This window comes from Aspergillus clavatus, genomic scaffold (assembly GCF_000002715.2).
Source record: "Aspergillus clavatus NRRL 1 1099423829791 genomic scaffold, whole genome shotgun sequence".
Taxonomy (NCBI): Eukaryota; Fungi; Ascomycota; class Eurotiomycetes; order Eurotiales; family Aspergillaceae; genus Aspergillus; species Aspergillus clavatus.
The window spans coordinates 2,638,077-2,651,621 of record NW_001517108.1 but is presented as its reverse complement, the minus strand read 5'-3'; the positions used below and the strand labels follow the sequence as shown (position 1 = coordinate 2,651,621).

At 51.3% G+C, this 13,545-nt stretch overlaps 5 protein-coding genes across 5 annotated transcripts, besides 2 other annotated features; 2 read left to right on the top strand and 3 right to left on the bottom strand.

Moving 5' to 3' along the window:
• Positions 1 to 516: 516 nt before the first annotated feature.
• On the bottom strand, positions 517 to 1,384 carry ACLA_076670 (putative LD-carboxypeptidase; the record flags this gene model as incomplete). The annotated part of the gene is made up of 2 exons (XM_001276051.1): positions 517 to 887; positions 940 to 1,384. 2 exons carry the CDS (start codon positions 1,382 to 1,384, stop codon positions 517 to 519), a joined length of 816 nt encoding a protein of 271 aa, XP_001276052.1.
• Positions 1,385 to 1,608: 224 nt separating this feature from the next.
• ACLA_076660 (putative O-methyltransferase) lies at positions 1,609 to 4,771 on the bottom strand (the record flags this gene model as incomplete). Its single annotated transcript, XM_001276050.1, has 10 exons — positions 1,609 to 1,925; positions 1,976 to 2,411; positions 2,460 to 2,481; positions 2,531 to 2,654; positions 2,699 to 2,825; positions 2,873 to 3,114; positions 3,589 to 3,914; positions 3,986 to 4,106; positions 4,160 to 4,535; positions 4,592 to 4,771. 10 exons carry the CDS (start codon positions 4,769 to 4,771, stop codon positions 1,609 to 1,611), a joined length of 2,271 nt encoding a protein of 756 aa, XP_001276051.1.
• A 1,078-nt stretch (positions 4,772 to 5,849) lies between these two features.
• On the top strand, positions 5,850 to 7,479 carry ACLA_076650 (putative MFS transporter; the record flags this gene model as incomplete). Its single annotated transcript, XM_001276049.1, has 3 exons — positions 5,850 to 6,139; positions 6,192 to 6,892; positions 6,944 to 7,479. The coding sequence occupies 3 exons, from the start codon at positions 5,850 to 5,852 to the stop codon at positions 7,477 to 7,479; spliced, it is 1,527 nt and encodes a 508-aa protein (XP_001276050.1).
• A 199-nt stretch (positions 7,480 to 7,678) lies between these two features.
• Positions 7,679 to 9,727, bottom strand: ACLA_076640 (putative carboxylesterase; the record flags this gene model as incomplete). The annotated part of the gene is made up of 5 exons (XM_001276048.1): positions 7,679 to 8,440; positions 8,495 to 8,806; positions 8,866 to 9,188; positions 9,274 to 9,512; positions 9,576 to 9,727. The coding sequence occupies 5 exons, from the start codon at positions 9,725 to 9,727 to the stop codon at positions 7,679 to 7,681; spliced, it is 1,788 nt and encodes a 595-aa protein (XP_001276049.1).
• A 1,105-nt stretch (positions 9,728 to 10,832) lies between these two features.
• Positions 10,833 to 10,879: a microsatellite.
• Positions 10,880 to 10,919: 40 nt separating this feature from the next.
• On the top strand, positions 10,920 to 12,426 carry ACLA_076630 (putative integral membrane protein PTH11-like; the record flags this gene model as incomplete). Its single annotated transcript, XM_001276047.1, has 4 exons — positions 10,920 to 11,111; positions 11,484 to 11,857; positions 11,916 to 11,980; positions 12,035 to 12,426. 4 exons carry the CDS (start codon positions 10,920 to 10,922, stop codon positions 12,424 to 12,426), a joined length of 1,023 nt encoding a protein of 340 aa, XP_001276048.1.
• Positions 11,285 to 11,315: a microsatellite.
• Positions 12,427 to 13,545: the final 1,119 nt, after the last annotated feature.

Sequence of the window (13,545 nt, the reverse complement as noted above, 5' to 3'; positions counted from 1 at the left end):
TGAGAGCTCCTTGGGTAATCTCTTCTAACGATTCTTCAGTGCCAGCGAGGTTTCCGCGCGGGTTATATTGAACGTGGTTGGGGTTAGGCAGCTGGCTGCTGCCTCAAGATTCAGGCGGGGCCAAATACGACGGAACCAGTGTTGCCTGCCTTGGCGAATTCACGATTGGAACAATAATGGGAGCAAGGGAGCTAAAAGATCTTGCAAAAAAGCATTTGATTCGGCTGTGCATTGAAAATAGGGGTCAACAGGGGCAGAGCCTCTTCGGAAACTATCACCACTCAACAAACCTCGCCTTCACCGACATCCAGCTGGATCCCTGAACATAAAACCCACAGAGCTATTGGTCGACTCCAGATTCCAAAATAGCAAACTCATTCTTCTCGGAATCCAAGCAAGCAAGAGCGCCAAATGGAAGAGTAAGGAGAGGGCTGGTGTGGCCGAAATCTAAATTCATCAAAATTGGCAGGTTCTTCTTTCGATAACGGTCGACCATGCTACTGAAGATTTCTGTAATCACCACGCAAGGTCATCCTGCATCTGTTGGTCGTACTTGTATCCTCCGCCAATGGCCAATCCGCTGATATCTCGCAGCACCTCCATGAGGGTAAGATCCGCTAGACTCACGCGGAATTTGTCCACAGTGTACGGCGAACGGAAGTCATCGCCCATGGCCGCCTCGAGAAATAGGATGCTGCTTCTCCATGTCGGTGGGATATACGGAGATCCTAGCAGCCGCACCATGCATTCTACAGTGCCTCGGAAGAGATAGCCAGTGGCGCGACCTTGGCGCAACCATCGCCAGGACGGTGCCTTGACCAAAACGCGTGGCTTCTTGGATGTATCATTGCCAAAGAAGAAGTCGTTGTGTTCAACAGTGCAGATGTCTGGTTGCGGAAGAGAACCCACGGGCTCGCCATTCTTACAAAGAACGCGCACGAGGTGCTCGACTGTTAATGACAAGGGTGTCGGATAGTCTGATAGGTGTGACAGCACCGTTGGGCCGTAGAAAGTGCAAGAACGTAATGTCACTGTAGCCGATGAAAATCTTGGGATGCGCCTGGATTAGGCTGTAGTCGAGCAAGGGCAGCAGCTCGTTTGCATGGGACCCTCCACTCATGCAAATAACGGCCGCTATACCGCGGCCAGCGAAAGCAGCATGGAGTTCCTCGCATCGGACTTGAATCATATCGGAAATCGTAGCGTCCTGTGGCAGACTTGTGAAGATGATCTTCACTTTGAAGCCGAGAGATTCCAGGCAGACTCGTCCCCGGGCAATTGCCTTGGGGAAGTCATTATTAAAGCGCAGAGAAGGGGAGATTAATGCAATCGTGACCCCTTTCTTCAGAGCAGGAGGGAGGATCGTAGTGTTTGTTCTAGACATCGTAGCGATGTTGATAGGGCGTGATAGCTACCATTCTTAGGGAGTCCAAGGTTTATATGAAGAGAGCAGATGGCTCCAAATTTTGTAGGCTTCTGATCTAATTGGTACATCGCGAGACTGCAGCCTGATCCCTCAAGTATCCCTAGTCTGTTCGTTCGCACTTATCAGAATACGAAGGTATCTATCCACATTCCCCGAGATTGAAACGTGGATCAGGATCTCTCCTAATGCTTCTTTCTCACTTCCAGCACGGACTCATCGCCCTTATCAGTGTTCCAGATCCGGACTAATTCGAGTCCCACTGAATCAAAGAGAGACTTCCACTGCGAAACGGTCCGCTCAAGACCGGCGGTATGCAACCACATGAGAATATCCATCTCGGCGGCTCGCAGCTCAGCTCCTGTATCTGGCAGGACGTAGTCGTCGATCAGCAGGGTTGAATATTCAGGGTCCATAGCTTCAGCGATATGCGACAGGATTTGTCTGCTTTTAGCATCGGACCAGTTGTACAATACCTGGCGAAAGAAATACGCTCTAGCACCTGTTCGAAGTTAGGGACGAGATGGTCCGCCACAGATCAACTGGCCCTACCCTTGACTGGCTGGGGAGTGAAGAAATCATGCTCCATAGGTTCGATGCCGTCCGGCACCTTTTCGATTCGATTGAGGGTCAATGGTAGATCCTGTAGAACAATTCTTCCCGGGATGTTGGGATGACGCTCTCTGAAGCGCGACATTTCCTGGCCGGGTCCGCCTCCAACGTCGACCAGCAGGACAGACTCTGGATCCTGTCGTAGATCGACTACCAATTTTTTAGCAGCGGGGTAGATTTCAAACCACTGTGGTTGATGGACCAAGCGCCGAGAAGCCATATAGTCATCAAATGCCTCCTTTTGTTCTGGATTATGCTCCAGCATGCCAAAGATTTTGTCGAATCCGTGGGCGTACTTGAAGAGGGTCACTTGATCCGGTTCATCGGCGAACTGATGGATACCTGGGCCACGCATGTAATCTACTAATCTAGCTCCCTGGGACAGTTAGAAAGCGCATCGCCCGGAAGGATGAATGGACTATACCATGCCAAAATCGGGCTCGAAACTATCCCGGGTCAGCCGCTATTGCGGTATACAGAGCCTGTGATACTCACTGATGCTTCACAGCCGCAATCGACCCCGGCAAAATCTCGAAGTATGTCGTTTCATTGGCAGCGTAGGTCTGGTTGGCCGTCTCAGTTGCAAGGCCAATGGCAGTCAACACCCGCATCACACGGACTAGAAGCATAAGTATTGGGCTAAACAATAAGAGATGACCTCACCAATCAGAAACTCATCAGTATTTGTTGCCTCAGCCAGCTCTCGCGATGATATGGGCTCTGCCTTTTCGGCTATCACATGGAGAAGTCTGCTCTCAATAGCCACTCGAATACACATATTTTGCATAATCTGTCCTATCAGCCATCATTTACAAGAATAATGAGTCGATATCCTACCTGAAAGTTCAATCGCGACGTGGTATCAATTGGCTTCTCTGCTGTCAGTTGCAACTTGCGAATGGCGGCCAGTAGCTGATTGTGGGCATTGGGATCTCCCGCAGCCTCAGCCTCGGCCAGCTTGTGCACGTTCGCAATCTCGTCAAAGACGGTCATTTCAATTGTTTGGTCGGAACGGTGGATATCCGATGTGGGAATAAACTTGCCTTGACGATAGAGTAGGATATGCGCCTGACCCCTCGCTATTTGTAGGAAATCCGTCCCCCATTGTGATGACGGAAACCGGCACTGCTCAATATCCGCTCACTGACCTAGGCGAATTCGCTAGGATGTAGACCAGCAGGGATACTTCAAACGGTAGCTATGAATAGCTATTATTTGCTCGCAGATCTTCCTGTCAGCCTCGGGGCATGCATTACGCAAAGAATATATCAATCCAACGGTCTCATTCCACGACTCTACTGTTCAGGTATTCAGCTATTGAGAAGGCCGTCCCTGTAATCGAGTGCGGTCGGTCATTTGGAGGCACTCATGAAACTCCTATTGAGGCAAATCTACTGTCACTGGCCATATAGTACACTACATAGTCTATCTCTTATCAATATCATGGCTTTCGGTCACAACCGTGCTCTTGGTCACCACGATATGACCGTGCCCAGGATAGGTGTTGGAGAGAATATCATCTTCACTGTCCCCATGGAGGCCGACAGACACACACCTAGTTGTGCGAGGCCCGTGTGCCGTCCAAGGATGGTGCGAGCGATCGACTAAATCCGTCCAGGTCTCCCTTGGGGGGTCAGGCTCACTGGGGTTGCCAGCGGAATGTGTGCCACTGCGCGAGCCCGACGAACTCGCCACGCTTTTTATACTCTGCGAGAACCGGAGAAAGAAGGGACGCAGCCCGGGGATGGACCCGAAGATGAGAATGAACCACATCTCGGTCAGTACCCAGGTGTTCAGTTTGGCGATAGCGTAGGTTTGGTCTTTAGTCTCGGCAATCGTAGCGATGGCAAACGTCTTGTTGATCCCAGCAACTCCGGCTCTACACAAGAATCACATCAGTATTGTCTTCCAGCGCAAGAGAATGTTTGGGATAGCCTCTTGGGTGCATACATGATACCCCCACTCATCAATAAGCACAGCCCTATCTTGACGGAGAGGCTCATCTGCTGCAGTCTTCCGATGATGTAGACTGGGTAAAAGGCAAGCATGATATCCGAGGCCGCACCAATCCCTTTCACCGTCAGTAACTTATCACTGCCAAAAGAAGAGAAGCAGGGAGAGTACCTCCTTGTGCGTAACCAAGATGCAAGCAGAACTCAATCAGGTCGCAGGTCCCGGGAACATCTGTATCCCACAGTTTATGGGGCGGGTCGCACTGGTGGAATATCACACCTACTTCGACCACATTGATGAGTGCCTGGATCGCACCGACTGCGAGCAAAAGCCACCGGCCCTTACGATGGGTATGCATCTGAAGAGCCAGTAGGAAAGCAATCACGGCGACCCGTGCGATGGCCAGATCGATAATTGCCAGGACTTGCGCGATCCAACTCCAATAGTTGCTCAGGACCAGCTCATGATGCGAGAGCTGATCCCGATGCATACCGAGTCCGTACATCACGCTGACAGTCATGGTGCACTGCGCGACCAAGGCGACCGCCTAGCAAAGTTGTCAGTTTGCATGCCATGATCCTCTAGCCTTTCTCGCCAACATACAAGCGAGAACATGACCCAGACGAAATCCCATCGCAGGCCACAGATACCGTACGAACGGGTCCCTGGTGGACAGAGGGAGGCTGTTTTTGCGCGCAGTCCAAACAGAATGAGAGCCAGCGCCGTCTCTGCCCAAGTCACTCCCAGCAAAAGGGGGCCTCGCCCTCCATATATGGGAGACATTGCGCACTCAGCATCCTCCGGAGCTCAATGACATTAGATGAAGAGAGCACACGTTGAATTTTTTTTTATCCCGCCTTGAGGGCAGAAATTCTGTATATGGGGCTCGACTAGAAGGTCCCGGAACCCTTGAGAGAACCCCATCGGCGTAGCCCGCTAGTTTACCCATGTCGAAGGATGTCTTTCCATGTATGTTGTTGGTTTTCCAGGGTATCTGAGAGGATACTCTGGCCAGTCTTGGTTTCAGATATGTAATTATAATCGCCCCTGTCAAACATGACCAATCGGACATTTTCGATACCTGTCCCAAGTCGGAAGAAGCACAATGGCATCAGGGAGCAGGCGCTGATCTACAGTATCAAACGGTCCGGCCACCAGCGCTTGCAGGGTTCCGGAGCCCTAATGCAGCTTAAGGCTTCACCCCGGTTAGCTTCTCTGGGCCGCCCGCCACACACGGAAGCGACAGCGTCTCCCGTCTTGACTCGAGGGATATCATGGGGGGTTGGTAGGTGCTTAAGTTTTAGGGAGACAGTATTATTATATTGCGTTCGTTGGTCCATTGCCAATGATACATCTTCCCTGGACTGCTGATAGGAACGCAAACCTCTCTTCTGCCTATGTATTATACACCCTTTAACGGAGCGCCCGTAAATGCCATGGTCCCATCAACCTAACGTCTGCTTGTTCGAAATGACTGTGCCGCAGAATATGCGGGCGAATCGCATCCTTGTCTCATCCTAGAGGGGCTGATGCGTGGCCCCTGGAGAGACGAGAAAGGACGCAGTTCAGAGTACTTCGACCTGGGATACTAGGATTTGACGTTCTACCGTACTTAATATATTTTTTGAGTCAGTAGCGAAGCAGAGATTTCTGATCCTGGAAATTATCCCGCGAAATATGTGAAGCCGTTAGAACAGGGTACCCAAGACTCTAGCTATGTGACACAATGTCGAGCGTTTTTTCTTCTTTTTTCCGTTTCTTCATTCTTTACCGTTCTGATGCGATCAGATTCCATGCGAAAGAAAACCTCAGGTCGTTCGTAAATCCTTTGCCCTCACGACAAACATAAGCCCTGTCATCAATGCAAGATAAGCCCCCGGTGCAGATCGATTCCAACAGCATCAATGAAGGCAAAGAGGCGCTGGAAGGCTACGTTGTCGATCCAAGGCTATATCCTGACAATACAGCGGGGCTCAAAACCTCGTCAGATGGCCGTTACGTGCTCATTCCTCAGCCGCTGGACACGTCGGATGATCCCTTGAACTGGAGCCAGCGTAAGAAATGGATGACGGTGTGGATCATGGCGTACATCGCGTTTCTGGCCGACTACACCGGGGGTACGGCCATCATCACGGTGATTCCGCAGTCGATGTGAGTCTTCAGTCCACCGATGAGGGCCACAGGCTGATGATACATGATATAGGCAATGGGAACTGCCCCAGGCGACGGTTCAACGTGCGGTCGTCGGCAATCTATTTACCATTGGTGCCTGTGGGCTTATTGTCGTGACCCTGGCCAGCTTCTTTGGCCGCATGCCTATCCTTCTGCTGTTCCAGGCCGTCATGGTTGGGACGTGCGCTTGGTCGGCAGCTGCCACGAGCTTTGAGTCGTACATGGCGGCGCGCATCATCAACGGTCTCTTCTGTAGTGTCGGACAGGGAGGCGCCCTGCTCTGGATCAAGGATCTGTTCTTCTTCCACGAGCACCCCCGAGTCATCAACTATATTGAGTTTTTCATCATCATGAGTCCGTATCTCGGCCCGTTGCTGACCTGCTTCATCGTGGCCGACGTCTCCTGGCGCTGGGCCTTCTGGCTGTGCACCTGCATGTCGGCTGTAGCGTTCTTGTTAGTTTTTCTTCTCGATGAGACGCTGTTCGAGCGCAAGGGCCGTCGGATCGCTCGTGGATCGTACGTTGGTCGCCTGACCGGCGCTCAGCAGGCACAGTTCTGGAAAGACCGGAGCTTTCTGCAATGTCTGATGCGGCCTCTGGTAGCCATCACGAAGATCCCCGTGCTGATTGTTCTGATCTACTATTTCCTGAATTTCGCCTGGGTGATTGGAGTCAACACGACGATCGGGATCTGGCTGGTAAATGACTATGGCTTCTCGACGCGGGGAATCGGTAGGTAGTGTACACTGGCAGTTCAGACGGGGTACCCGGCTGACATTGCAGGCTACTTTTACTTCTTCGGCATCGTCGGCGTGATCATCGGCTGGTTGATTGGACATTACCTCCATGATGCCGTAGGTACATTCTACATGAACCGCCACCAAGGGCGACTACACCCCGAGGCCCGTCTGATTATTGTATACCCCGCGACTGTGCTCTGTTGCGTCAGTCTGATTGTGCTGGGGTTTGCCTTTGAGCGCCATTGGCATTACATGACCATCGCCGTCTTTGCTGCAATGCAGTGTAGCAGCATGATGGTAATCACCACCGCCATCAACGCATATCTGCTCGACTGCTATCCGGAAGGGTCCGGGGAGGTTGGCGCATGGGTGACTGCGAGTCGCAACTGGGGAGGCTTCATGGCAACGTACATCCAAATTGAGTGGGTGAGTGGCATGGGTCCAGCCAAAGCGCTGGGGATCCAGGCAGCCATCACCTTTGGTTCGTTGTCGTTCATGGTGCTGCTCCAGGTCTTCGGACAGTGGCTGCGCAAGTGGCAGGGACGGATGCATTTTGGAAAAGCTGCCAAACCGGTGTGAAGCGTACCATATATTGTACAAAACAAAAAAAGAAAGACAGATCTGTTAGGCCTGGTAGGCCTCGTTTCATTCTCGGGTATCTGCATTAGCTAGTTTCGGATAGGTGGTTATGTACAATAGTAGACTTGAGGCCGGTACGTCGACATAAAACCGTCCTCTACCGTTCCTCGGCGAAACACCTCGTTCCAATCAACTGCCCTTAAAAGGGAACGCGCGACGCAACAGAGCGCCAGAAGGAGCAGCGCATGCCCCGTCCGCCCTCCCAGGTGTGGGCATCCACCAGCCGGAAGTTGTTGACGACATCATTGCCCTGGCGGACATAGTAGGTCAGGTTGGGGGTCACCACGACCGGGGTGACGAAGCCTCCGGTGGTGTTGAGATCCAACTGCCAGGTCGCGTTCAGGCGATATTGGGGCCAGTTGAGATAGCCAGGGGGGCCGACGGGCACCACGGACAGGTTGTTGTTGGCGGTCGCATCCGCCAGGGGAATGATAGGGCGGTTGTTCATGATGAAGTTTCCCCAGAGCTTCTGGAAGGCGTGGTTGAAGCCGGCACTGGGCCAGGTGGCGCTCATGTTGAAGTACGAGTTGAGATCGGCGCCGTGGAAGGCCGGAGTCACCGAGTACTGGTACTTCCAGGCCTGTCGCCCGGGGCCGCTGAACGCCTCGGCCAGCCACTGCGCGGCACAGTCAAAGGTTGTCTCGGCGAAGATGTTGAAGACGGTCTGCTGCAACCCAGTGGCCATCTCGGACTGGTTTTTGGCAGTCGGACCACTTGTGCCGAGCGTATCGAAGCGCGGACCGTCGTCAGCCGGGTTCGAATCGGCCGTGCCATAGAGCTGATTCAGCCGAGCGAGGTCCTGCGCAGTCAAGTCGGGGAATGTCGTGGTAAGGTGGTCATTGAAGGCATCGCGGCCGAGGATGTTTGGGTTGCTCAGGGGGACACCGTCATTGGCGTTGTTCTGATATGGTCAGTGTTTGGGAAATAAACCAAATAGACGAGAGCAATTACTTACACCCACGAGGATGCGATGGCCGCTGACGTTTCCTGCGGCCAACTGCGCCGAGGGAAGCTGCTGGATCATATCGCCATCTACAACGGGCTGGAAAGCAAACGTGCCAAAGTATGCGGACGTCGACACGATCCCGCTGGCATTCTGCAGAACCTCAGTCGGAGCAGCGACCAGACAGGCGAAGGTGCTGTTGCCGGGGTTGGCCGCTGAGGATGCACCACAGCCGGCAAGGTCGGCGAATTGCTGATAATAGCCTGTAGGAACGGCATCGTCGTAGTTGTAAACGGGAGGCGAGTACGGGCTGGCGGCGATGATCTACAGTCAGTCAGTCAACCCGAAGGGCCGAAGTGAGTGACGATTTATCCAAGACCTACATTCTGAAACAGATTGGCATCCCTTCCTGCATACGCCAAGGAATGCAGCATCACCGATCCAGCCCCCGCCGACTCGCCTGCGATGGTGACACGCGAGGGATCTCCTCCGAACTGGGCGATGTTCTGCTGCACCCATTTCATCGCAAAGCGCTGGTCCAGGAGACCGGCATTGAGAGCACCCTGTCTGTGGACTTCCGGCGACGAGAGGAAACCAAATGCGCCCAGACGATACTGGATCTCGACGGTGATGAACCCATTGTTGTTGGTGTTCATCAGCGGGCTGGGGTCGTAGACGGCGCCAAACAGGCCATATCCACCACCGTCTGGTGGTCGGCACTGATCAGCATGTGGGAACCCGTGGAGAAAGGGCAGAGGAGGGGGGGAGATTTCAATCATCCAAAGACGTACGAATCCAGACAAACACCGGCAGATCCGAGGCTCCGGGAGGCGCATAGACGTTCAGAAACAGACAGTCCTCGTTGCCAGGGGCCGAGTTGAATCCATACACGGTGGGAGTCCCTGCAGCCCCGGACTGCGGACAATAGGGAGGCTGATCAACGGCAGGGAGAACGCGACTGTTGTTCTTCACGGGGGGGTTGGGAGGCTGCCAGCGTAAATGGCCGACGGGAGGAGCTGCATAACGAATCCTGCAGCGAGGAATTAATCAGCAATTGGGGACTTTGGGGCCAGATCAATGCAGTGTAACCCACCCTTTCCAGATGTTTAGTCCATTGGCGCTGTCGAAATATCCCTGGTATGACGAGTATCCCAGGTTGACAGTCAGACCCGAGGACGGCGCGGGAGAACCACCCACGATGGGGGCCAGACCGATTGCCACAAGGGCCTGGGAAGAGAATCTCATCGGGTACTTTTCACCTGAATGGGTGAACAAAAAAAAAAAAGAAAGGAAAAAGAAAATACAAATTAGCAAAGCAGGATGTTTCAGAGTTCGGACTTCAGAGAGGTTCAAAGGGAAATGAGCTTGTGGGATAATAATCTTAATAATATAGCATTATACCCCTATTTCGGGGACTAGGAGTGAAGATCAATCTGGGGGTCTGGGATTAATTAGGCTGCTATTATTATTATCGTAGAATAATAATAGTAGAAGAGTAGTCCGTGGGTTACTTGCATTCCTATCATTCGTTACTACTACTGACTACTTCGTATACTTACTCTCTGGATATTGATGCCGCTGTATCTAACGAGCCGCGACATCTGGCCATACCTCCTGCTACGGGAGAGAATTACTAGGGACTAGGCTATCTGTCTATCTAGCGAACTATCTACTGTGTCGTGCTCTCTCCTCCTGTCCTCGTTAACTAACTACATCGTGTCTCCCCAGTAGTCAGGGACTATTCGTATATTTCTTCTGCGAACACCAATGCAGAAGCGAAACTCTGCAAAACATCATACTATCGCTTCTCCACTCAATTGCATTCTAGACTCGTAATTCCTCGTTGTAATGAGGCCAGGCATTCATTCTGACTTTCTACTAGGCTTGAACGGGGTCGAATCGCAGCCAGGATCAAGCAATAGTTGCAGAAGGATTCCTGATGCCAATAACTCAATTGGTCTGCCTGTCAGCCACCAGACTCGACCTGCTTCAGTCCGATTAGCTGCATTTCACTGCTGTTGCATTGGTTCTTCTCCTCCCACGAGGGTTTTTTTTTCTCTTTCTGCTCGGTTCTGCAGGAATCTCTCAGGCGTAAGCGATCCCAGATCCTTGTTGCCGGTGTCTGCCTATCTACGACTGAAGACTGACTCCCCTACTACAGAGTAGATACTGATGACTGAAGACTGACTTTGCACCGGTTCATCTCGTACTTCGCCTAAGCAGCCATGGCTCAATTCGAAATGGCACGAGATGCGTCACCTTAGAGACCCGAAGGCCAAAAATCTCATCTCTGCTTTTCTTTCTCTTTCATATCTCCACCCCCACTTCTTTCTCTTCTCTCTCCATTGGATCTATCTACCTGTCGGTCTGTCTGTCTGCCAGTCAGTCTATTGATCTCAACTTGATTCTCGAGTAATGTTAGAGTGGTTCCGCAATCATGATTCTCTCCCCGAGGGCCGCGGAAGACGCCGCATTTCTGGCCGAGTCTCGCGTTACCGAGCTTAACATCGCCTATTCGATTCCCATTCCTCTAGAAATCTTCACGACCATCTTTCGTCTCTGGGTGCGATGGCGCTCTCCCAGCAAAGGAAAGCTCACGTTCGACGATTACCTGATGGTGTGGGCCACGGTAAGTTCTCTACTACTCCTCCGTAGATAATCCCCCCCCCCCTGGATGGTCTGATGGACATCGCGGTCTAATCACACTTGGCATTTGTGATCTTCTTAGATCTGTGGGGTCGCAGTCTGTATTAGTGGATTGGTGTACGGTATGTGGCTGTGATTGTTGCGAAAGGCTCCGACAAAAAAAGAAAAAGAAAAAAAAAAAAGGAAATCGTCGTTGATGGACGTGGTCGAGTGAAATAGGACCCCCGTTTGGCTTTGGTCGTCACAAAGCTGCCCTCACGGATGAACAGATCCAGACCTTCATGCAGGTGAGCAACAACACTCCTCGGCGCCAGATTGTACAAATGCTGGTTGTCTGGGTGTCTGACAGAAGCAGGGCAATTATGTCTTCAGTCACTTCTATAATACCGCCATCGCCAGCACCAAGTTGTCTGTCCTGGCGCTGTACCATCGAATCTTCGCCACGTTTCGCTTCCGGACCGTGGTCCTGACGACGGCCGTCTTTGTGACTCTCTGGCTCATAACCATCGAGGTGGTTTTGGGCTTCCAATGCCGGCCAATTGCGCGGTTCTGGGATCCCAATGTCGCCGGCACCTGCTTTAATCTCGTCGCCTTTACTTATTTCACCAACATCACCAATCTCGTGACGGATATCTGGATCTTTGCCATGCCTTTGCCTGTGATCTTCAAGTTGCAGATGTCGCGCAATCGGAAAATCGCCTTGAGTTTCCTGTTTTCCATTGGATTGGCGTACGTGCTGATCTTGAGTCTATTGTTTCGCCGCAGCACGAACTGATTGTCATTCTAGAACTTGCGCCGTCAGTGCGGCTCGGTTGTCCGTTGTCGTCTCGCAAGGATCCCCGGATTTCACCTGTATGTAGCCCCTTTCCGATACGCCCTATGGATGCTGAGCTGACGATGAAACAGGGGCGGGAGTCCCGCTGGGCATTCTCTCGGCCTGGGAGCCTCTGGGAGGGATTTTCTGCGCCAACCTGCCGGTCATCTATCGGGCGCTGGTGACCATGGTTCGCACGCTCAAGAGTTCGGTCAATGGAAACACCTCCCGGAACGGCAACCTTCAGTCGCAGCCGCATCGCGACACCCAAGGATCCCAGCGTCCGTGGGCGCCGCTTTACAACGGCAGCAGCGTGCAGATGGACTACCACTCCGAGGCGTCGGCCAACAAGGCCACGGGAGAAGTGACGGAGCTGCGGCCGATGGACCGGAATGCCATTAAAGTCGAGCATTATTTTGAGCAGCAGATTTATCATGAGGGGGACGAGATGCCATTGCATCCCGGGCAACCCGAGAGGCGATAGACTAGTGGGGCTTGGTGCATGTTCATTTTCATTTAAATCCAAGCTACCGATCCAATTGTAAATTAGCGTTTGAATCTTTCAGTTGATATACATACCGAGTCTTTTGGAACTGTTCCGTTGCTCCTCGGCAAAGGCTTAGATCTTAGAAAATTGGCCGAGATGTTGGGGGGACATATATCGAAACAATGTCAGGCTTGGATACAGCTGGAGTATGCGAAAGGATCACCATCACATCTGTCATTTGGTCCCTGACCCTGACTAGATCAACTACAGACCATTTCCTACGAATACAGAGTGCCAAACTGCCAACAGAGTCATCTGCGGCATTCCTCAGCAACCAAACTCTATGATAAGCCGGATGTTCTCGGATGACTTTCATCTTTTGTGATTACATAAGTTGTGATGCGATCCTAGCCTACTACTCTGTACTGTGGTGGGTAGGGGTGGTATTCAAAATATCAAAATGACAAAAATGACGTGTTATTTTGACTGTTTTTCTGACAAAAGATTATTTGATCAGAAGGTTTTTTTACTATAGTAAGTTAGCAACTACCATATACTAGTAGACACTAGACAACTATCTAAAGAATAATATATATTTTGATAAGGTGTGCTTGTCATTTGACATTTATGTCATTTTAACCGGATTTTTGACATACCCTAATGGTAGGAATGGGATATTGCCCTTGCTTTGCCCAACGTTCTTCAAACTGCCTAGTACAGCATGATATCAGGCCTAGTGACTCCAGAATCCCACTTATCTGCAGCGACCTGAAAAGTCCTGAAGAGAGGAAACGTTACGCGGACTAGTAGGATAGCTACAAAGCTGCCACAACATATTTTGTACGATTGATACTATGCACCACATTGGATATATATTAAGCTATTCTGTATATGTATTGATTATCATACTGATTAAAAAAAGAGGGTATCTCAGAGGCTCTGATAGTAAGGATATGGAATAGCTTACTATTCGATACCCCTAGTATTTAATATTATTAATATTTCATATACCTGCTATGCAACTATTTACTAGATTAATAAGGATATTCTAACTGTAGTTTAACTTCATGATATACTATTAACATCTACTCTGTGGAGATAGTGGCAGTAGGTAAA